The sequence below is a fragment of the Protomyctophum parallelum genome (assembly GCF_964188405.1).
Source record: "Protomyctophum parallelum genome assembly, chromosome: 5".
Lineage (NCBI taxonomy): Eukaryota > Metazoa > Chordata > Actinopteri > Myctophiformes > Myctophidae > Protomyctophum > Protomyctophum parallelum.
This window is the reverse complement of record NC_139702.1, coordinates 26,282,653-26,305,037: the sequence shown is the minus strand read 5'-3', so window position 1 is coordinate 26,305,037 and position 22,385 is coordinate 26,282,653. Positions and strand designations below refer to the sequence as shown.

The window sequence follows — 22,385 nt, the reverse complement described above, 5'->3', positions numbered from 1 at the left end:
CCATTGGCCATGAATCAGGTACAGCTGGTTACACCAAATGTATGAGCTGCAGCTACTGAAGAGAATTCCAAGCAAGCCCAGGCTGTTTTTTTTATTGTTTCTTTCCTATAGGGGCCTCCAGGCGTGTGGGATGGGGAGGACCTGGTGAGTTTGATCCAAATGTAGTTGTCTGCGTTGATACATGGCGATGAACCAGATTTAAATGAGTGACATCGCAACCGTGTGGTCTGCATGTGTCCAATGGGCCACCTGGACTTCACTTGTTCCTGAAATTCATGTTTTACATTGCCTCATTTACACACATTTGTAACACCAGCAAAACACCATGATGCTCAGATGCCAATGTTTCCAATACAGCAAAAGTAATTGTTAGTTTAACTTTGAGAGTGCACAAAACTAACTGAATATTTTGCTATGTGCACTTGTACTCCTTGTACTGCTATGTACAGTACATGTCCAAAATATGCAACGTTTCGGTCCTTCGACCTTCCTCAGGCATGATTCAGAATAGGCTGACGATACATTTCACAGGTATAGTAGACAACCAATCAGAAACGCACGTAATCATCAAAACAGGCGGCAGCTGCATAGTCCACAGTCATGTGACTCTTAACATTACAATGCCTCTGTGACATTCCCCGGATACTATTGAAAATAACAAATTACAATAATACAGGGACAGATATATATATAAATATGTCATGCCATGCAGTACAAGAAAATCAATATACAATTAGTTAATAGGCAAATAGATGTCACATTTAAGACAGGAGTGGACAGTAAAAGTAAAAACAACACAGTGTACAGTTAAAAAGTAAAAGTTCTATACAGATCCTTTGGAAGAGTGGAATGGTAGCATATGAGGATTATTGTAGAGGACCATTTGTGCAACATTAATAGGCTATCTAAATAAATAAACATAAAATAAATACATACATAAAATAGCCTACACAAATAAAAAGCACACATAAATACATACAGTATATACATTATATTAATGTATTTATTGTGCTATTTATTTATGTATTTGTGGTTTGTATTTATTTATTTGTTTGTTTGTCTCTCTGTGCCAAAATGATGACCAGTTTTCAACCTTAAAATATCAGGTTAAAGAGTAGGCGGACTCAAAAGAGATTGCAGTGCTTTGTGTCTACATTGTTAAAATATTGTGTTTTATGTTGTTATTTATAATTTATTTTCTTTTTTTTGGGGATGCATTGACAATGAAATTACAATTACTGTGCACAATAAATGTAGCAATCAAAGTTACAATTTGCTTACTATATAATATGGCTATTATTCTAGATCCCTCCTTCCTTTTGCTGCACATTATGCTAAGGTGAGCTACTGTCAGTGGAGCCCCCTAGTGGCAGGGCTCTTCCATGACCTCAAATAGGCTGACTTTGTGTTTTTCAGTGCCCCAATGCCTGCCCTGCAGGTCTAACAGGATATTCTGGGCTACCAGGCATGAAAGTAAGTCAATGACATGGTTCTCAAATGTACACTTACTTACTAATCACAATGGAATTAAGCCTTCAAGGCTTTTTGTGTTATCCTTTGTGTTACCAGTTAGGCCTATTGCATAACTACTTTTTGCAAATATAGTATCCAATCAATCAATGAATGTTAGATATTGACACACACACACACACACACACACACACACACACACACACACACACACACACACACACACACACACACACACACACACACACACACACACACACACACACACACACACACACACACACTACATATAAATACATATCATGGCATCATATCTGAACAGTGAACTTTGTGAAGAATGTTTAAAAAAAAAACCCATTTGATTCCTAATTTGACTTGGAATGTCTTCTCTGCATTTAGGGTCACAAAGGAGCGAAGGGTGAATCTGGTGAGCCTGGAAAACAAGGACACAAGGTAGTGTTTCACTTTCATCCTCACAAAGGCCTGTCCTTATTGAGGAATTAGCATGACATGCTATTTTCCTCCCACTGTCATTCATTTGCTATTTAAAAAGTGAATTGTACGGGCCTGGGCCGTGGCTCAGTGGTCCAGGCGCCTTGGCTGGTGGTCCAGTCTGGCAGTGTGCCGCGGGTTCGACTCCCGATCCCGACGGCCTTTGCTGCATGTCTTCCCCCCCATCTCTCTCCCCATTTCCTGTCAGCCTACTGTCTGTCCCTCCATAAAATAAAGGCGAAAGCCACAAAAAAAAAACATACAAAAAAAAGAAAATTGTACAATGATAACTGACTACATTTACAATGAATGCAGTATTCTGATACTAAGCAGATTAAGAAAATAATATAATATTAATAAGAAATTACCATGTAATGCTGGTTTCTGATTAGGGCATAATCAGAGTAAGCATAACCCAATTTAGACTGCTATGAAATCGTACATTTTTGTCCATCAGTATATCACTCAAAATCCCCATACATGGGAAAGCCCCCATATATGGTGCCCAGGTCTTGTGACACCATGTGACATCATCAGGGATGGAGATCCCTGATGTCATAGTAAATGCGACCTGCTGTCGCAATTAGGCCCATATATGGAGATCCCTGATGTCATCAATATTGGCCAGCAACTCTACATCTGACTTCAAACCTCAAACCCTTAGATCTCCATATATGGATATATGTCAGGACCTGTTCTGACATTCCATATGTTGATCCTTCCTCATCCATCCTTCCTTTTCGATGTCTCCCTTTTGACTGATATTGACTGTTATTAGTGCAACCGTGCCCAGCAGCTGGTGAAAACTAAGTTCTCAACAGGCCCTCATCAAACCCTGTACACTCAAGACACTTGTGTCGTTGTGTGTACACCCTTAGATCTCCATATGGAGCTGACCTGTTCTGACATTCCATATGTTGATCTGACGTCATCAAACCCTGTACACTCAAGACACGCTCCATATATGGCCCGTACAGAATTCATTCCATATGTTGATCTGACCTCCCCCCCATGCAAAAGTGCCAGCGCTTGCCCAGCAGTCTGCTGTCACCCAGGCGGATATGTTGATCTGACCCCCCATTCCAAAGTGCCAGTGCTCGCCCATAGCCTGCTGTCACCCAGCATGCATGCACGCGACCTCGCCCTTTAGGGCGATGTCGCTTCTCGCACTCAGGCGTCTTACTGGTAGTTTGAAGGTCATTTTAAATGTGTACATCTAAATCTAACTATGACTATAAGAGGTTATGTTTGTGGTGAGGCTAAAAATGACTGTTACCATGTGTAGGACTTTGAGCATAAGGGTCGTTTTTAATGGGTGCAAACATCGCAGCAGGGATCTTTCATATTGGTTCTTGAGTGCTGACCAGATTATGTTCACCCATATCCGTGTGCGTTTGAACACATTTCCTAAAGTGTAAAAGTCAACAAAGAGCATCTTTTTTCTTTTTTCTTTTGTTTTTCCTTTCAAGATTTAACTGGGGTGAAGTAGCACCTTCAACTCTTCTTCTCCTTGCCTTATAAGCAAACTAGAGGCATAGGGGCACTTGCATGTAAATAAATGACACTATGAATGGAATTGTTCAACAATCAGCTTTTATCAAAATACGGTATTGTATTATTTAGAATAAGGCCAATAGTAAATAACAAAATGGTTTGGGGTTTATTTGCTCAATCAAATATTTGAATTGCAAGAGTGGATTTTCTTTGCATACTGTATGTTTTGTAGGGTCAATAGTCATCTCATTCTCCTGTGCAACTCTCACAAACATCACTCAGGTGTATGAGGGACTTGCAAGCTGCATTTGAGAATATACGTTGACATGTATTAACACGTTTGGGTTGCGTTCTCTTTAAGGGCGAGGAGGGCGATCAAGGAGAGTTGGGTGACGTGGGAGCTCAAGGACTACCAGTAACATATTTTATTATTTTTTTTCTCAACAGTGTTATCATGCATTTTGTTTTGTCTTTTCGTAACATCTCAAACATGTTAACACGATAATACGGTGCTGTCTCTCTCCTTCTATCTGCTTTTAGGGTCAAGGTGGGCCAAGGGGCATCACAGGGATAGTGGGATCCAAAGGTGATAGGGTAAACCAAGTTTACACCACTACTCTCACTCACAATTTCTTGGCATACTCTTTGTTCCTTTTGTTTGGAACAAAGGCGCTTGCGTAAGTTAAATCACTAATTCCAAACTTCATATCAAAACAGGGACCTCGTGGAAAGTCTGGTGATCTGGGTCCTCAGGGAATCGTGGGTGCCCCAGTAAGTGCCTGTGTGTTTGCTGCTGTTGTTGTACCACTGTTACCTCTGTCGAGCCCTGTCTGTGCTTTCCAATGAACGTCCCTTAGACGGAATGTGGCTATTTTTTGTAGGGTGACGTGGGCCAGAGAGGAGTGGTAGGCGAGACCGGGCCGGGCGGAGCACAAGTAAGTAAATGCCTTGGACAAGTCAATTGGATAAGGAAAGATCCACACAGCACAATGCGTATATAAGCATTGTATACAATACTGTGCATCTAATGATGCCTTCAGACTAACATCTGAAAAGGGAAAACATAATTGTACTAACTTAGTCGTAACCACTTAACATTGTTCTGTCAAGATGTCCTCTGAGTGTAATTATTTGCACAACCAGAGCACGCAAGTAATAGATTTCGTCTAGTGCGACGCCGTTTGATGCGTATGCGCCGTGCCAGCGTATGATGTAATGACTACTTGTGCTTGATATGGCAGTGGTGTCAGATTACATACGCATACATAGGAGCATTACCTTTAATCCTCCCGACACTAAAACATATCGTGGCATTGGGTCCTTTAATCCACATCTTTATTACGTCATCATTGAGAGCTCGTTATACCATTCCCTGACGTCATTATGCTGCTACGATACACGCATCAAACGGGACATACGCAAAGTAACCACAGTATACCGCTAATCAATTTACAAATGACATATACATAGAGGCATTTCCTTTAATCCACCCGACACTGATCGACATATACGTCACCATCGAAAGCCGTCACTCATCCGTATTACTCTGACCATGATTTAGTATTGATATCACTATAGTCCAAAATTAAGTAAATTTAAAGCAATGTTATTGACAATTTAAAATAAATAATTATACTGTATACGTGATAACATTTTTTTTCTTCAATTTATATACTATTTTCTTTCATCAGATATCAATGATTTATTTTTCTTTGAGAAACTAAAAAGGGATCCAGGACACTTCTAATCGATAGAACTGTATTTATTTTATAGATATAAACATTTACCATACTTCACAATACACAATTTTTTACCTCCAAAAACTAGGTACGTAGCAAATAGCTAAACCTAATAATTCAAAAGTTCTTTCACAGAGAAGCTGAGATTTGACAGTTTGTAGCGGTCGACAGTACTTGCACGCTCTGCTTCTGCACTAGTAGGCCATCTACGGCCTACATGTGTGCAACAAGTTCTAGTTGATTTTGTGCATGATTATTGCATGAAATATGTATGTATTATGTACCTATTTTCTGAGTATGTACTAGTTTTAATTGTAGAGTGTCTTTCAGAAATAGTGAAAATACTACTTTCAGTACTTTTGCTTGACACACTTGTCTGATGACGTAGGTAGGGCTATAAATGACAGTGAAATGAGGTTTCCACCCAACGGTGACGATATAATCGTTCTTACTGTGTTATTCATTTTTTATGCTTGGTGATTTGCAGGGGCCTCGAGGTCCACCTGGAATCAGAGGTGTTCCAGGGCCCAAAGGAGAGCCTGTGAGTGACCCAACACAATTGTTAGTGTTGAATGTTATAAAACACATATAACGTTCTGTCTGTCTGTCTGTCTGTCTGTCTGTCTGTCTGTCTGTCTGTCTGTCTGTCTGTCTGTCTGTCTGTCTGTCTGTCTGTCTGTCTGTCTGTCTGTCTGTCTGTCTGTCTGTCTGTCTGTCTGTCTGTCTAGATGTCTGTCGTACCTAAATGGCTGTTGAAATAGTTTTGTGTTCTGTTGTTGTTGTAGTATCTGTCTGGGACAGACAGTATTTGTCAAAGAAACACAGATTGTGTAGATTTCTCTGTTCATTCTCTAATAGGGCCTTGCCGGTCCAGATGGCCGTGAGGGAATTCCTGGCTTGCCAGGATCCAAGGTACTGTACTGCTCAACTATTTGATTGGTGTGGCTGTGAAGCAAGCAATAAGCGTATGGGTGCTGGTGGTTGTCTAAAGATTTGAGAAGAGGAAGATTCCTGGTCTTTGAGCAAGGCACTTAAGACCACTTTCTCCAATGATGCTACTCAGCGGTCAACATTTTTTATAGTTGAATTTTATTCATGCGAAGCAGAACAGTGCTGACTGTGTATACTGTACATGCTCAATAACCCTTTGATAAAATGGTTAAAACAACTAACGCTTATTGTTTCTATTATTATACAGGGTATTCCAGGGAAAAATGGCGGTCCAGGTGATGCCGGCCTCCAAGGACTTCCTGTATGTATTACCTCTGACTGCAATGCATCTCCGATCAAACTCCAACAAGTGTCAAGCTGTGCCTTCTGGACTCAACTGGTGTTCTTAATGTGATTCTTTTCGTAGGGTTTGCCAGGTTCTTTTGGACAAAAAGGCGTCAGTGGCGAAGGGGTATGACGTACATTTCTGCTAATAAGGTATGACATTGTATGAAGTATAAAAAGTACAACGTGGATAATAACACTGTACATATGTTCATCTCCAGGGTATTTCTGGGGACCCAGGTGTTGTTGGAGTAATGGGGTCTCCAGGGAAATCAGTAAGTATGGAGCTAAGTTCAAACAACCTTCATTAAGGCTTTCAGTTTCAGGTGGTGTAGTAGAGATAAAACATCCATCCACAGTGGTTCCCAACCACACCTTATATAAACGATCTATTAAGTTGGGGGGGCGACATGTTGTGAGCTTGTAAAACCGGCTAGTAGTCACAATATTGTGTGATGTCATGTGCCATATAGTCACAGATGTCAGGCAGCATTTCTCTTGCTTACAGGGCGAACGTGGCGAGCAGGGCGAAGTTGGACCTCCTGGACCAAGAGGTGGACCTGTGAGTATGATCCAGCAATCTTTTCTTCTTTCTTTTTTCTTTTGCCTTTTATTGCACAGATAAGATTTGTTTTAAGGAGACTATCAAAGATTCTAGTTTGCATTACAGAGATACATTTAAGGAATTCACAACATTTTTTATCTGAACATGAACAAAACAGAATGCTTAGTGTAAGGTGACATTCACACTAGAAAGCTTTGCTGCGATTTAAACGAATCCTGCTGCGCATTGTGAGAAAGTGCACTTCGGTTGGCAGGTGTGAAGGCTCATTCGAATCCTAATGCGTATCAAAGAACCGCATTCTACTCCGAGCAAAAACGGGGGTTTCGCTTCGCTTCGCACTTGATTACAATTTGGTGCAGGTGTGAATGCAATCCGCAGTAAATAAAGGAAATTAAGCAAACAATGTTGCGGGTGAGGAGCTGAACACAGTTGGAGACAGAGAAGGCGTATTTTACGCAGCGCAAAGATGTCTCGTTACCGTGGATAGACGTGGTCGAATGAGGAGACTGAAGCCCTGATCGAAATGAGGACGAGTACATTAATCAATTGCTTAAGAAAACACATAAAAACACTGCAGTGTATTATAGCCTACAGAATATTCTGTCTGTCTGTGCGTGCCGTAAACATGGAGTGCTGTCACTGTGTGGGGACTGGGGAGTAGGGACTTTCAACTCGATAAACTTGTAAACATGTTGCGCTGCTGTCTGTTATATCAGTGCGCTCAGCGCTGTGCCTCCATGCCCAAAAAAACAGTGCGTGGCTGCGTGCGTATAGTGAGAGATAGAGGGGGGGGGGGGGGGGGGTTCCAGTCCCAGACGGCACGACACATGCACGTTATGAGTATAATTTTATCACCATAGATTTCACTGTGTAGGCTTTATGAATGGAACACATTGAAAAAGGTCCCCCCTGCTGCGTTTCCAATTGCTGCGGATGACAGTGTGAAGGCAAACCGCAGCAAATGAAATATGCAAAATCCCAATTTCTCCGCCCATTCGCATCGAGTCTACCGAAGTATTAGGTGGGAATGTGACCTAAGGTTTTCCAGTCAGCAGGGTTATCCATGTCCTAATCGTCATTAGGCACGATGACAAGCGGACAGGCTCAGCTCTCCCTTTAGCCTCTCGCTGAGTTAAATATTCCTTCTTTTTAGGGGGAGCGAGGCACGAGGGGAAATGAAGGCCCCGCGGGAGAACCAGGACCCAGGGTAAGTCATGAGAAGAATGAAGAGATTGTGAAGGATCCAAGAGGTATCAAAGGATTCACTGATTAGTAATTATTCATACAGCATCTTGATTATCCCAGTGACAATTACCCTCTCATCTATCACCACTTTCTTGTCAACATCCAATCTATGGAGGGACACTGACTAGACATGGGCAGACCAGATATAGTGATACATGTTTCAGCGTAAATATCTGTAATTTATCACAGACATGAACCATTATTAACCTTATGAACTGACCCAGGAAGATGGTAATGCTGGGAATGAATGTTGGGGGCGAAACGGCCAAACTGAAACTGAAAATACATTCTGAGATGTTTCATGGTGCGGTGATGATTGTGCATGCATGGTGTCTGCAGCAATAGTTGTGACAGAACAAGTACTATATTTTTAACCTCCATAGAAGAGCCAATGGTTGGAGTCTGCTCCATCAGAACAGTTGAAAGTGATCAATTACAGAAATGAACACATGTGATTGTCTACTCTCTCTCTCTCTCTCTCTCTCTCTCTCTCTCTCTCTCTCTCTCTCTCTCTCTCTCTCTCTCTCTCTCTCTCTCTCTCTCTCTCTCTCTCTCTCTCTCTCTCTCTCTCTCTCTCTCTCTCTCTCTCTCTCTCTCTCTCTCTCTCTCTCTCTCTCTCTGGTGCTGATGTTGTTGTATTGTCTGGCTGAAGCCACCCATTTGGTTCTCCAATGAGGTTAAAGGACAACTTTAGTTTTTTTTCTATCAAGGTTCATGTTTTAGGTTGTTATTAGAGAAAGTAAAAGATGAGTGTTAATTATTTTTCATTTGCTGCTTTCTTTCGTTTTAGGGATTTTAGCTGTTTTTGACAGGGGGGCGGGGGCATTCATGGGGCTAAATATGTATTTCTTTACAAAATTTATAGCGATTTATTATTTTATTATTTACTATAGTCCTACTAGACCCCAAGAAATTACATCTGGCCACAGAAGATCACAGGATCTACTGAATGTGAAGTTAGCCTACTGGGGGGAAGCCAATATGTCATAGGCTCAATATGCCAGTTTGACACATTCAGTAGATCCCGTGATCTTTTGTGGCCAAATGTAATTTCTTGGGGTCTAGTAGGACTATAGTAAAGAATAAAAAAAGAAATCGCTATCAAATTTCGTAAAGAAATACATATTTAGCCCCATGCTCGAATGCCCCCGCCCCCTGTCAAAAACAGCTAAAATCCCTAAAACAAAAGAAAGCAGCAAATGAAGAAAAAAAAATAACACTCATCTTTTACTTTCTCTAATAACAACCTAAAACATGAACCTTGGTTGGAAAAAACTAAAGTTGTCCTTTAACCCATTCTGACCGGGCACCCATTTTGGTGTTGGCATCATGTCATGCTTTAGCTATTTAAAAATAGCAGATCTACAAGCTCGTATCGCGCCACCGAGTGGCGCGATACGAGCTTGTAGGTCTGCTATTTTTGAAAAAAATCGAAGAGCGACTGACATTTTTAGAATCTGATCTCAGGTCAAAATGGGTTCATCAGACCAGTGTGTGTCCGGCGGAAACCTCGTATGAATCTGATCTCAGGTCAGAATGGGTTAAAATAAAGGGTAAGAATGAATATACGTGCTGTACACTCTGAGCCTTGTGCTTCTCTACATCTGTTGAGAGAAGAACTGCTACTAGCTGTGTTTTGGTACCCTGATATTATGCTAATGAACAAGAGAAGACAACCTTCATCTTGGACACACCAGATCTTCATATATTGGGAATAACACAATGAGAGCATATCTAAGGAGGTAAGAGATGTAACCTGGATGAGGCCTTGATTAACTTAAAGTAGCTTTAAAGTAGCTTTAAGTATATACTCTATATCCACATTTTAATGATTTTCTTTTTCTAGGCGCTAGCCCCTCCTATATTCAGCTATAGTGTAGATTTTGTCCTACATAAACAATAATTTCCTCTTGACAATGAATGAAGAATTTACGTCATATGTAGACAACACAAACATAAAAGGCATTGGCAATGAATGGAGGATTTACGTTAGACATTGTAGACTATTTTGGTCCTACACAAATTCCCATTAACAATGAAGCAGTAGATGATAAGGGTGCCCCTCACTTCACATGGGTGTGACACCTCTAGGGGCTGCGGTCTGCCTTCAAAGATGAGGAATAATGCAAGGGATTTCACTGTCCACTTCCTGATTGGTTGGCTGATTTTAAAGGTTTGGAGTTGGACCAATGACAAAGCTCTAGGAAAATCTTTGAATGCAGACTGCGGCCCCTAGAGGTGTCACGGAGACACTTGTTTGGGGGCGTTTAATCCATTGCTGGCTGTCTGAATACTAGTAATTACACCCGTGTGAAGGGAGGGGCACTCTTATCATCGTACGTACATCATCATGCATCATCTCATACTGGCCAATCAGAATGCCTGTTGCCTCAAATTTTACTCGTCCACATATGACGTACATTCTCCATTCATTTAATGTTTATGTAAGACGAAAATCTACACTAATAGCTGAATATAGGAAAATGTCATTAAAATGTTGATATTGATATATTATTACTTATAGCTCTTTAACATTAAAGGAGCAAGTTGGAAACCTTGTATGTCCAAAAACAGGAATTTTCAGGAAATGGATTAAACCACCCGTGTTCCAATGGATCCAAGCTATTGTTAATACTTTTCATTGGTTCAATATAAAACCCATAGACACACATAACCAACTTTCACTTTAACTTAAAAAAAATGCAAAAATAGCCTCTTTTAGTCTCTTTTACAAGTGTGATCTGGCCAAGAGGCAGAAACAAAAGTACACTTCAATGCTACATAGTACAGTAAATTTCACAACAGCCAAAAAATACATCCATGACATACCTCAAGAAACCTATACAAAGTATACAACAATGAATAATAATAATAATTATGAATTTTATTTGTATTGCACTTTTCATTCACAGGGAACCCCAGAGTGCTACATGGTTCAAAACATATAATCAATCATAGAAGGTTAAAAACAGGGTTATCAAAAAAAGTGCAAAGCGTAGTGTACAATGGTACCGGGCGCAAGAGATGTACATTTTAAAACAGGAAACAATGTATATAAGGGCCTATGCAAAGGCTAGTAGCCTACACGTCCGAACATGTGCAGGTGTTGGACTGTACATTTAAGATGACTCTTTTGAAACTTCTCAAAGGAACTTTTGGGGCCAACTTTAGTCTGGATTGCAGGTCATTCCACGACCAGGGGCCAAAGAAAGCAAGACACTTCTACACACCGTGGCCAGGCATTTGATCTGACATTTAGACCATTTTTTACCAAATTAAATTTGGTGGAAATGTAAGGGGGCAAATCACTAAGAATGGCTTTATAAATGGAAATATACCAATGATGCATCCTGCGAGATCTACAAGTTCACAGTGTGTCGCATCACAAAGCATTGTGAGCTTCTAGCTATTTTGCTACTTTTGTGTAACACTCTCGTATGATGAAGTGGGGCATTCATTTGCAGGAAACAACAAAACATTGAAATATGGAGAAGATACAAGGCTTGACAGCAAGTTGATGAAAAAGGACAAGGTTGTGATTGTATGGGTCTACCATGCAACCTGCTACATTATAATAAAAACCCTGAGAAAGATCTGCATAATGGGAACGGAAACCAGGCAGAAAGGAAAGGAAATAATCTAAGGATATGAAATTATTTTGGGTCATGCAGCGCTGGAAAAGCGTGAAGAGATAAAACCAAAGATGCTGTACTGTAGATATGGAAAACGTATTGCTAAATCATATTTACACAACAACCCACTAATTTCCCTCTGGTGCTTCATCATTAATCACTTCTCAAGTCCCAACAAGCAAAAAGAAATTAGGCCAAACTAAGCTATTTCACCCAATTCCAACCTGATTTGTATTACCACCGCACCTTGGCCCTGTTAACTATAGAACTAGAAATCCATTCCCCATGACATAAAGCAGGCGATCATCAAGTGTATATAAATATCTATCATCCTGTGCATCATTATGAATAATAATTTATCATTCAACATGGGGAACACTGACCAAGATGGACCTCATATCTTGAACATCTGCTGCAGGTAAATGGAGCCATGTGCTGGATGTATATATTAAAAGTGTCAGGTCTTTCTAAAACCTTTGGCTCTCTGGCTCTGGTAATGCAGTAATCCACTTGTAGGGTGGGGGGGGGGATGAATGAACTCTTGTTACAAAGGCCCCAGGGGGGACCAAGAGTATTTCTTCAGTTAAAGGGGATTCAAGGCAGGGGGGAAAAAATCTGAGAAATCCTGAAAGGGACCTCTGTTCCCTAGGAATGCTTGAGATCGGTTTGCCCACAGGATGCCACAATCAGTAGGCCTACTCAGTACCCCCACACTTACACACACGCACGCACACACACACACACACACACACACACATTCACATTTTCATTCTGGAAATATGGTTGGTGGCTCAATGTCATGGTGGGTGCATATAGCTTCACACAGGTGACCCAGTGTGTGTGTGTGTGTGTGTGTGTGTGTGTGTGTGTGTGTGTGTGTGTTTTGTGTGTTCATACAGGGAGGTAAAGGCGATATTGGTCTTCTAGGTCTCCCAGGACCTGCTGGTTTGATTGGTCAACAAGGTGACAGGGTAAGAGCAACCATTAAAGTGCAATGACCATTGACCATACTAGATGGATTGGCAAAAATTAACCCCCATATTTTGTGCATATGAATATGTCCCAGCCAAAGTTTAAATGTTTATGTAAAAAAAAAGAAGTTAACGTTTTTCAATTGTTTTTACAGAAAACGTTAATACCAAAGTTAGGATAAAAAAAAAAAAAAAAAAGGATTAAACACTTAAATCCTTTAGTCTAGAGCAGTGGTGTGGTTCTCAAACTTGTTTTCTTTGTTTGGCCGCGGACCCCCATCTGAGAATATTTTGTGCCAGGGAAGAGAAGATTTGTGTAATAAAATTTTAAAATCAAAACAATTCAACAATTTGAAGCAGATGTACGAGCTCGGAAGTCGTGACTTGTTGCGATTGCCTTGCTTGCTTTATTTTATAGACAATGTATCAAATTTGAATAAAGTGGTTACACCAAGTTGTCTGTTCTCTTTTTGCAGGGTGGTGTCGGTCTAGATGGTCCCGCGGGAGAACCAGTATGTTTTACAAGATGCAATAATACATATACGCATATACTAATGCGTCTATAGTCTTTCAGAATTGACTGTTTTGGGACTCCCTGCCAAAGATGTGACATGTTCTCCTGTGTTTCAGGGTGACGCGGGTGCTGAGGGCACGGCAGGAGAAAGAGGAGACTTGGTGAGTGATCGGCCACGAAAATATGTGCTTTGTTCTATTTTTTTCCTTTTTCATCTTATCTGCGAAATCTTTCAGATTCCTTCTGTGTTTTAGCATTGTGACCCTTTGTTAATTAACGCCCTACTTGATCATGTGACTAATGTGACCAAATGTTGTTCTTCATTTTATTTAATTTATTTAAACTTTATTAGGCTAGTAGAGACTATAGTAGAGGAAAGTGAGGGCAGAGAGGGGGAAAGAGCGAAGAACATGATGCAACACAGCTCTCCCACCAAAATCAAACTGGGGATGTTGTGATTATGTGGTCAATGCCCTATAAGGCCTATATGATGGTCAATTACCGGTGCTTACTTTTCAACTAAAACTATTATCTTAATTTTATGCTTTAAATCGTGGTTGCAGATCTATTTTGCATACGGTATAGCAGTACATCGAGGGTGGATCACACTGTGTGCTTGACTCACTTGAAGTGACTGAATTTGTTATGTACTGTAGCACTAACTTTACAATTTACAATTTACACAATTTAGGCATTTAGCAGACGCTCTTAATCCAGAGCGATTTACATTAAGCAAGAACAAAAAGCATGGGAATACATCACAAAAAAGCATTTATCATAAAACATGCGTAAGCTAAGAAAGTAACAGTGGAATATCTATATTATGAGACTATACATATAAACTATATATATATACTACTATGCTATACATATGTACTATGGCATGCTATGACTACATACAATGCAATTATAGTGCTGTCTACATAACATGCTATAAGTCTGTATCAGATGCTATCTAAGTCTACAGAAATGCTATCTAAGGGGGTAGGGTAAGTGCTATGGGCCATGATGGAGTCTGAAAAGGTGGGTTTTCAGACTACGGCGGAAGATTGGGAGTGATGCTGCAGTTCTGACTGCAATGGGAAGTGCATTCCACAGTTTTGGAGCCAGAAGGGAGAAGAGTTTGGGACGTGTGGAGCGTTGTCCCAGCATTTTTTGTGAGGATACTTCCAGCTTCCCTGCGTTGGCTGATCTGAGTGCGCGGGAGCGTTTGTAGGGTTCAATCATACTTGCAAGATATGGGGGAGCCATACCTTTGGTTGCTTTGAACTTTGTTGTATATCATGCTATGTGTCATTGCAGAGTATATCATGCTATGTGTCTGTCTGTCTAATCCTTTCCAGGGGGATGAGGGGGAACCAGGAGAAAAAGGATCGGTATGTTCAGCACAAAAAAGCCTATTTGACTACTGTAGTATTTATTTTTTATTAGTGTACATTTTTTAACCCATTAAAACCTGAGGCCAATTCTACATACGGTATGCCTTCTAAATCCTGTTTTATGAAACTGAAAATGCTATCTATCTTTGTTGTCGTGTGGGAAACCTTGTATGTACAAAACCGGTCCCTTGTTTATGATCATTTTTTTAAAACATTTTAATCATTAACTGCCAGAGTTTTTACATAGCCCATTGCAGGCCTTGCCAGCGTTTTGTAGGGTTTTTACTAATATTTCAAGGCCCACAGAATATTTTGTGCTATGACGAACGATGTAAACACCAAATATCTCAAATGAAAGCAGAGAGTCTCTACTTTCATCGGGGGGGAAACGTGTGTCACTTCCATGTTCTGTTTTCACCAAAAATGAAAGCAGAGAACATTTTAATTTTTATAGATCCTATAACATTAGACTGGACCGGCTGAATTTTATTTAGTTCACGTTATATTTCCGGGTGTACTGACTTCTTCGGAAGCGCTAGGATCACTCACAGGTTGCGAAAAGCACCCTCTATCGCAAACACTGAAAAACCAAATGACGAACATCATACGTCAAGGCGGCGGTCTGCGCCTGTCTGAAAACATATACTGTATATGCAGGTTATTGCCATAATCATCACACCAATTCTACGCATGAAAATACTTCAATCAAATCATTGCCAGCATTGCAGAATGGTGGCATTTTGTGTTGCATGTAAACCCACTCACTGTGTTGTTCCAGACAGGCCCACCAGGAGAGACAGGAAACAAAGGACCCGAGGGAGGCAGAGGCCAAGAAGGGAAAGAGGGCAAGGAAGGATTGCCTGGACCACGGGGCATGCAGGGAGACAGGGGGCTTCCAGGGGTGCCAGGACAACAGGGGCCAGCGGTAAGGCACACTGCAATGAAAAGAAACTCCCCAATTGATTGAATACTTCATTAAACCATACAAATGCCTTCTAAAATCAGTAGTTCTCAAACTTGTTTGTGACAAAGACACCTAAAATGATATATGTATTTGGCCGTACACCCCCTAGAAAGTGTTTTGTGCCAGGGACCCCCAGATTATTATTATTCAAACATTTCAAGATTTTTCTAAACATTTTAAAAAATAGCTGATGTACAAGCTCAAAACATGTCACGTTGTGCTGCGTCTCGTGCTTGCAGATCTGGTACTTTTGATGTTTTTGTGTGCTGTTGTATGATCAAGCAGTAGGCCATTGATTTACGAAAAAACCCCAAAAGTGTTTTTTGCCCCTGGAAGCACCTTGCTTCCGCCCGCCCAACTTTGAGAAACACTAGCATAGGGTTTTAGTGGCAAATCTCACAGGAAAAAAGACCTTACATATCTTTAAGATATGAGGAAGCGAGCTACTGCTAGAAAGGCCAAACCATAGGCTTATGTTGATGCTGTGAACAATGTGGTTTCTCTGTACTTACCAAATCCTTGTTCTAACAGGGCAAGATGCCAACAGATTTGCCCCTGGAAGCACCTTGCTTCCGCCCGCCCCACTTTGAGAAACACTAGCATAGGCCGGGTTTTAGTGGCAAATGTCACACGAAAAAAGACCTTACATATCTTTAAGATATGAGGAAGCGAGCTACTGCTAGAAAGGCCAAACCATAGGCTTATGTTGATGCTGTGAACAATGTGGTTTCTCTGTACTTACCAAATCCTTGTTCTAACAGGGCAAGATGCCAACAGATACACACGTCAAACAAGTTTGCATGAGGGTAATGCAAGGTAGGCCTAAGTGTCAGTCATCTTCATATTTCATACTTTTAGCAGGTCACCCTGGATAAGACATTTTGTTTTCCAATGAGTAGTGACGTTATGCTACAGCCGAATTCACTGCAATTGTGGATTAATGTGTCAGCCAAATGCCTCAAATGTAGGCCTATAAGCGGGGAAAATGTGTTGCTGTGTCACAGAGCAGCTGGCCCAGCTAGCAGCCAGCCTGAGCAGGCCTGAAGAAGGCATGTCTGGCCTGCCAGGTCCGCCAGGTCCGCCTGGACCTCCGGGCTCTTCCGGAGAGAACGGTTTCCCTGGACATACCGGAACAAGAGGACTGCCCGGTCTCAAGGGGCCACCGGGGCTGCTGGGTCGCAAAGGACAGAGAGGTGAGATTATAGGGTTCAGATGCAGAATCAGATCTTTTCACAACATGTCCTCATGGAACTGTACATCCTTCTGATTGCAGATCTACAAGCTCACAACGTATCGCAATGCGATGCATTGTGAGCTTTTGCACATTGGAATAAAGGAACGGACTTGGGAGACCCTGGTCAACTAAGGGTTGTTATGTATCTGAGGTGTGACAAATGATTCTGCCTGGATAGTAACACCTTTATAGATAGTATAGATAGTTTAGTATAGATAGATAGTTTAGTATAGATAGATAGTATAGATAGTTTATGGATAGTAACACCTTTCTAATCATATTTATTGTCCACAGGTGACACCGGTGACAGAGGCGACAGAGGGCCCGTAGCAAGAGGGCCCAAGGGAGCACCTGGCACACCTGGTCTACCAGGTAAATACATCATTAAGGGAGCACCTGGCACACCTGGTCTACCAGGTAAATACATCATTAAGGGAGCACCTGGCACACCTGGTCTACCAGGTAAATACATCGTTAAGGGAGCACCTGGCACACCTGGTCTACCAGGTAAATACATCGTTAAGGGAGCACCTGGCACACCTGGTCTACCAGGTAAATACATCGTTAAGGGAGCACCTGGCACACCTGGTCTACCAGGTAAATACATCGTTAAGGGAGCACCTGGCACACCTGGTCTACCAGGTAAATACATTGTTAAGGGAGCACCTGGCATACCTGGTCTACCAGGTAAATACATCGTTAAGGGAGCACCTGGCATACCTGGTCTACCAGGTAAATACATCGTTAAGGGAGCACCTGGCATACCTGGTCTACCAGGTAAATACATCGTTAAGGGAGCACCTGGCACACCTGGTCTACCAGGTAAATACATCGTTAAGGGAGCACCTGGCACACCTGGTCTACCAGGTAAATACATCGTTAAGGGAACACCTGGCACACCTGGTCTACCAGGTAAATACATCGTTAAGGGAGCACCTGGCAGGCTGGCACACCTGGTCTACCAGGTAAATGTTTGTGTCTGTTGGGCAGAACCCCCTTATCTCCATCAAACCTTTTGTGTTTTTTTGTAAATTAACTCTCCTATTTTTATCATACTACAGCTGAGCGTCACAGAAAAGTATCAAAGGTTGAAGAAGCTCGAAATGCGGTGTGAAGTGACACGTTTTGAGCTTGTAGATCTGCTACTTTAGCTATTTTTTTATTTGTCTCCTGTCGGAAAAAGCTTTCGCACACCTAGAAATCACGCGTATGCACAGGTGCGTAGGCCAGTGGACATGAATGAAAGGAATGAAAATACACCCGCACACTGTGTATCGGTACAAGAGTTTTTTTCTTTTAATAAGGTAACGTTACGCCGGTCCCTCCGGACCTTCTTCAGGCATCGGAATTTGTCTCCTGAAAAGCAACAGTTTTGAACACATGATGGTTTCCACCTGCCAGTGACGATATGGTGTTCCTCATGTGGGGGTGTAAGCAATATCCTGTGGGACAATGTGCAATTTGTACCGTTTTGAATCTAACTGGACCTCATTTTTATTTTAACTTTTTTCAGGTGATCCTGGCAGACCAGCCTATGGCACAGACGGCCGTGACGGAGCGAGGGGATCGCGCGGCGTTCCCGGAGTTCCAGGCGTTCCCGGTCCTCCCGGGGCTCAAGGAATTAACGGCTATTGTGAATCGTCACAGTGCATCCTTCCCATGGTGGCGTCGGGGGTGTCTGCCAAGGATTCTGGCACGAAGGGCCCCAATGAGATGTGAAGTGGGCCTAAGATGGACCCCAGGACTTGAAAGGGAAGGCCCCCGGGGGGAGGAGGCAACTGAGAGACTAATGGAGAAAATATCACTCCAGGAAAGATTTGTCCATTGCGATTTGTCTGTTTTTTCATTCATTTGGAACATATACAATTTTCAATCATTGCCATTTCTGTGGGGGTTGTTCGACCCTCTATAAAAAACATAAATGTATACAAACCATAACAGTGCTCCACTGAATGACAAATAGTTTTTACCTCAACATTATCATCTGTGTAAAATTATAAATAATCAGTTCATCATCAAAATGGGTACTCTAATCTATGTTAACATACAACCTACCTGTCCCTCCCCTACAGTGAAAGCAAAATGAAACAATGTGGCAAAGTCTGAAAAATGTACTGTGCGTGTGTTCATGTAAATGTGTCAATATGAAATTAATTTGCAAATTATACTGTGCTGGATAACTTACAATTGTTTGTGACCATCTTTGCTTATCCACTCAACAAGCCCTGTGCTTTTTCCCCCTCAGTCTAGGTAGGATATTTTGAATTCTTTGTAATGCTGACTGCTGTGTCTTTTTTTTTTTTCTTTTTTTTTGGAGGGCAGCATTGTTTGAAAACCTATCTAACAGTTTTATATGACATTTTTATTTATTATATCAAGGTCCGACGTGGTATCAAGTTGTACAAAAGAGGAAATAAACACATTTTGATAACCGTTTGCATGTTTTGTATGGAAGAATCAAAAGAAAAGCCACAAGATGATGTACTCTGTCGTCGACCCTAAGCCATTCCAGCCTGTCAAAGTGGGCAGGGGTGAGGTGGGTTCAGGGGGTGAGGCCAAGTAGGAGCCTGACCAGTTTGTTTTGGGAGGTCTGGAGCCTTGTTTTTAGGGCCTTTGAGGTGCTGTGGTACCAAGAGGTGCATTCATAGTCAAAGAAACGTTGTACGAGGGCTCCTGTTAAGGTCTTCAAGGGTTTTTTGTTGAGGAGATCCTGTAAAGGAATCTTGTTCTTTGATTGACTTTTTTGATTACGTTTATGGCCATTTTATCACCGGAAAGATTAGCCTCCAGGACGGAACCCCAAATAGGTAATTTCATTTTTTCGTGTGATAATATTGTCATCCACTCTAACCAAGAAGTCATCTGCCTGAGATTACTATTTGATCCGAAGAGAATGGATTCAGTTTTTCCCAGGTGTAAGGATAGTTTGTTATCAGCAAGCCAGGTGCAGATTCTACCGAGTTCAGAGCTGAGGGTCTTTTCGACCTGCAGTTTTTTCCTGCTCACTGATGTGCTATCAAAACCAATAGCTTTTAGCTGTTAACCAGTATGGAGTGGTTCACGGTGTCAAAAGCCTTTTGTATATTTTGCCAGCATCCACCTCGTGTTTGATGTGGTCGATCAAATAGAGAAGGCATGTGTCAGTGGAGTGGGATGTTCTGAAGCCAGATTGGAACTCGTACATTAATTTATTTGTGGCAAGATACTTTCCAATCTGTTCAAAGACAATTTTTTCCATCACTTTCGAGATGGAGCTTAGAATAGAAATAGGGCGGTAGTTGCCGGGGTCTAATTTACTCCCTTTCTTGTGCCAAGGGGTCAGTCCTATGAACGGAGTGTCAACAAACCAGGTCTGAAGGTGTAACGTTGATGGAACTGTGGCAGTTCAACCTGCCACTGGGACTGAATGGTTAACATTTTAATTATTATTTATGATTGCAGAGTGATATTTGTTATTTTGACGATATATATATATTGTGTGATGCTTTATTAAAGTTAATTGACTGTTGACTCCATTGGAGGGCGCAACTACCAACTACTAGCTATGGGGTGTGGGGAACATGCCAACAGTGGGAGGGTTGTGTTTAGAGATCTCTTGACTTTGATTATATTATGGGAATCATTTATAGAGTAGGCCTAGTATGTGACACTTTAAAATGTGTGTTATGACTTATGAATGATTTGTGATGTCTCTGGACATTGATGCACTGGTTCGATTGTGGAATCAATCCGGGGTTGGTTTGGTCTAAATGGGAGGGGCCTAGCCTTTATAACGAGCACCACTGCCGCAATCAACGTAGGATTGTAGGGAGCAGAGCAGACCTTGAAAGAGCCAACCTGGCCAGTGGGCTGTAATGTAAATACCTCGTTTGTGTTTGTTTTGTTTGAATGACCATTTCTTGTGGACCCATTTTTGAGCATTTTGGGAGTATTTTGAGAGCTGGTTCAGTGCCAATTTTGGCCTACACTACCTTCACTCAGACCAGAGTGTGACAGGAACATGCTGCAATTCCTTATCTATCTCTCTCTGCTCCGACAACGCTTTTAAATGACTGCTCCCTCTCACTTCTATCCAAAACAATCTCAGTTACCGGTAAGCTCAGAGCTATCTGAATTGCCTCCAAGACGTTGCTGTTCAAAACCATAATTCCACCATGTTAAAAAATAAATTGTTTATTTATTTGAAAGGGTGGCAGCTCAGGGGTAGAGGCTGGTAGAGCAGACGGATGGGAACCGCAAGGATGGAAGGTTCCTAGGCTATAGTTCGATTCCAGGGCCGGGCTCCTCCAGAGTTCGTGTCCAAGTGTCCTTGAGCAAGACGCTGAACCCCTCCCGATGTGCAGGTTGGTGCCTCACTGTGCCTTGGCCCTTGTCTTGTGTGGTTGTATTGTGGACCATTTTTATTTATTTATTTTTTGATGAAAACTTTGCACTATACTTTTTGATAAACAATGCTTGCATTGTTAACAGTCAACTATTAAAAGCACTATGACAAATATGTCACATATGTCGATATATGTCACACAAGTCACATTTCATTGCTCTCAACACACTTTACGCCCAACTGCTCCCCCATGTGGTCACTTGGAGCAGCACTGCTGGGTCAATGCAAAGAAGTAATGGCACCTCAGGGATTACTGTACTGTACTGTGCTGTTCAGAATCAGATACATATGCACTGCAGTTAAGATAAATTGAGGGCAGGAAGACAGTTAAGCTCCCTTTAAACTTGTAAGTATCAAAAGCATCTGTTTAAACCTACTGTCAGTAATCGTGTTGATACAGTATTCAATCAATCAATCAGTGGTTAGGGCATCAAAAGTAAAACTATAGGATGTACTTTTCATTCTACAAAGAAACAAAACAGACATAAATTGCGGTAACTACTACAGTATGCATCCCATGTCTATAATGCACATCATACATACTTAATCTGCTCATAAGCAGAACAGTTCCTGCCTGCAACTCCTTTGCGGTTTCTATAAAATAAGTTAAAAGTTCATACACTCAGCCATGGACCAAGCGGAGTCACTGTATTGGACTCATTTGAAGATGGGGATGTTGAGGTATAGGAGTTGAGTAACAAAAGACAATGGTATATTGACAGTATTGGCCGTCTAATCTCTGAACAAAACCTTAAAGATTAGACGCACATTATACTATGTCGCAGTAGTTTATAATTTTTTTTTAAGATATTTTGGCTTTTCTGCCTTTAATTGATAGCGAACACCAGAGATGAACAGGAAAAAGGGAGAGAGAGATGGGGTGAGACTTGATTGATTGATTGAAAAATGTATTAACAGTTTGCAGAATTACAGTACATTTTAAGCACAAACTCAATACAAAGACTGTTAACTGTGAGTGGACGACCCAATTAAGCATTACACTTGTTTACAACAGGGTCCACCTTGT

The 22,385-nt window shown here is 41.4% G+C and overlaps 1 protein-coding gene across 1 annotated transcript in view; it reads left to right on the top strand.

Moving 5' to 3' along the window:
* col9a1a (collagen, type IX, alpha 1a) overlaps positions 1-19,407 on the top strand; it is a 34,764-nt gene extending 15,357 nt beyond the window's left edge. The window contains exons 10-32 of the mRNA XM_083764288.1: positions 112-144; positions 1,417-1,473; positions 1,870-1,923; positions 3,818-3,871; positions 3,997-4,050; positions 4,174-4,227; positions 4,338-4,391; positions 5,683-5,736; positions 6,054-6,107; positions 6,394-6,447; positions 6,553-6,597; positions 6,692-6,745; positions 6,979-7,032; positions 8,189-8,242; positions 12,812-12,883; positions 13,360-13,395; positions 13,514-13,558; positions 14,741-14,773; positions 15,555-15,701; positions 16,502-16,556; positions 16,745-16,933; positions 17,269-17,346; positions 18,488-19,407. Of these exons, the coding sequence (XP_083620414.1) occupies positions 112-144; positions 1,417-1,473; positions 1,870-1,923; positions 3,818-3,871; positions 3,997-4,050; positions 4,174-4,227; positions 4,338-4,391; positions 5,683-5,736; positions 6,054-6,107; positions 6,394-6,447; positions 6,553-6,597; positions 6,692-6,745; positions 6,979-7,032; positions 8,189-8,242; positions 12,812-12,883; positions 13,360-13,395; positions 13,514-13,558; positions 14,741-14,773; positions 15,555-15,701; positions 16,502-16,556; positions 16,745-16,933; positions 17,269-17,346; positions 18,488-18,693 (1,590 nt within the window). The 3' untranslated portion in view covers positions 18,694-19,407. The remainder of the gene's footprint in view (positions 1-111; positions 145-1,416; positions 1,474-1,869; positions 1,924-3,817; positions 3,872-3,996; positions 4,051-4,173; positions 4,228-4,337; positions 4,392-5,682; positions 5,737-6,053; positions 6,108-6,393; positions 6,448-6,552; positions 6,598-6,691; positions 6,746-6,978; positions 7,033-8,188; positions 8,243-12,811; positions 12,884-13,359; positions 13,396-13,513; positions 13,559-14,740; positions 14,774-15,554; positions 15,702-16,501; positions 16,557-16,744; positions 16,934-17,268; positions 17,347-18,487) is intronic.
* The last annotated feature ends 2,978 nt before the right edge of the window (positions 19,408-22,385 follow it).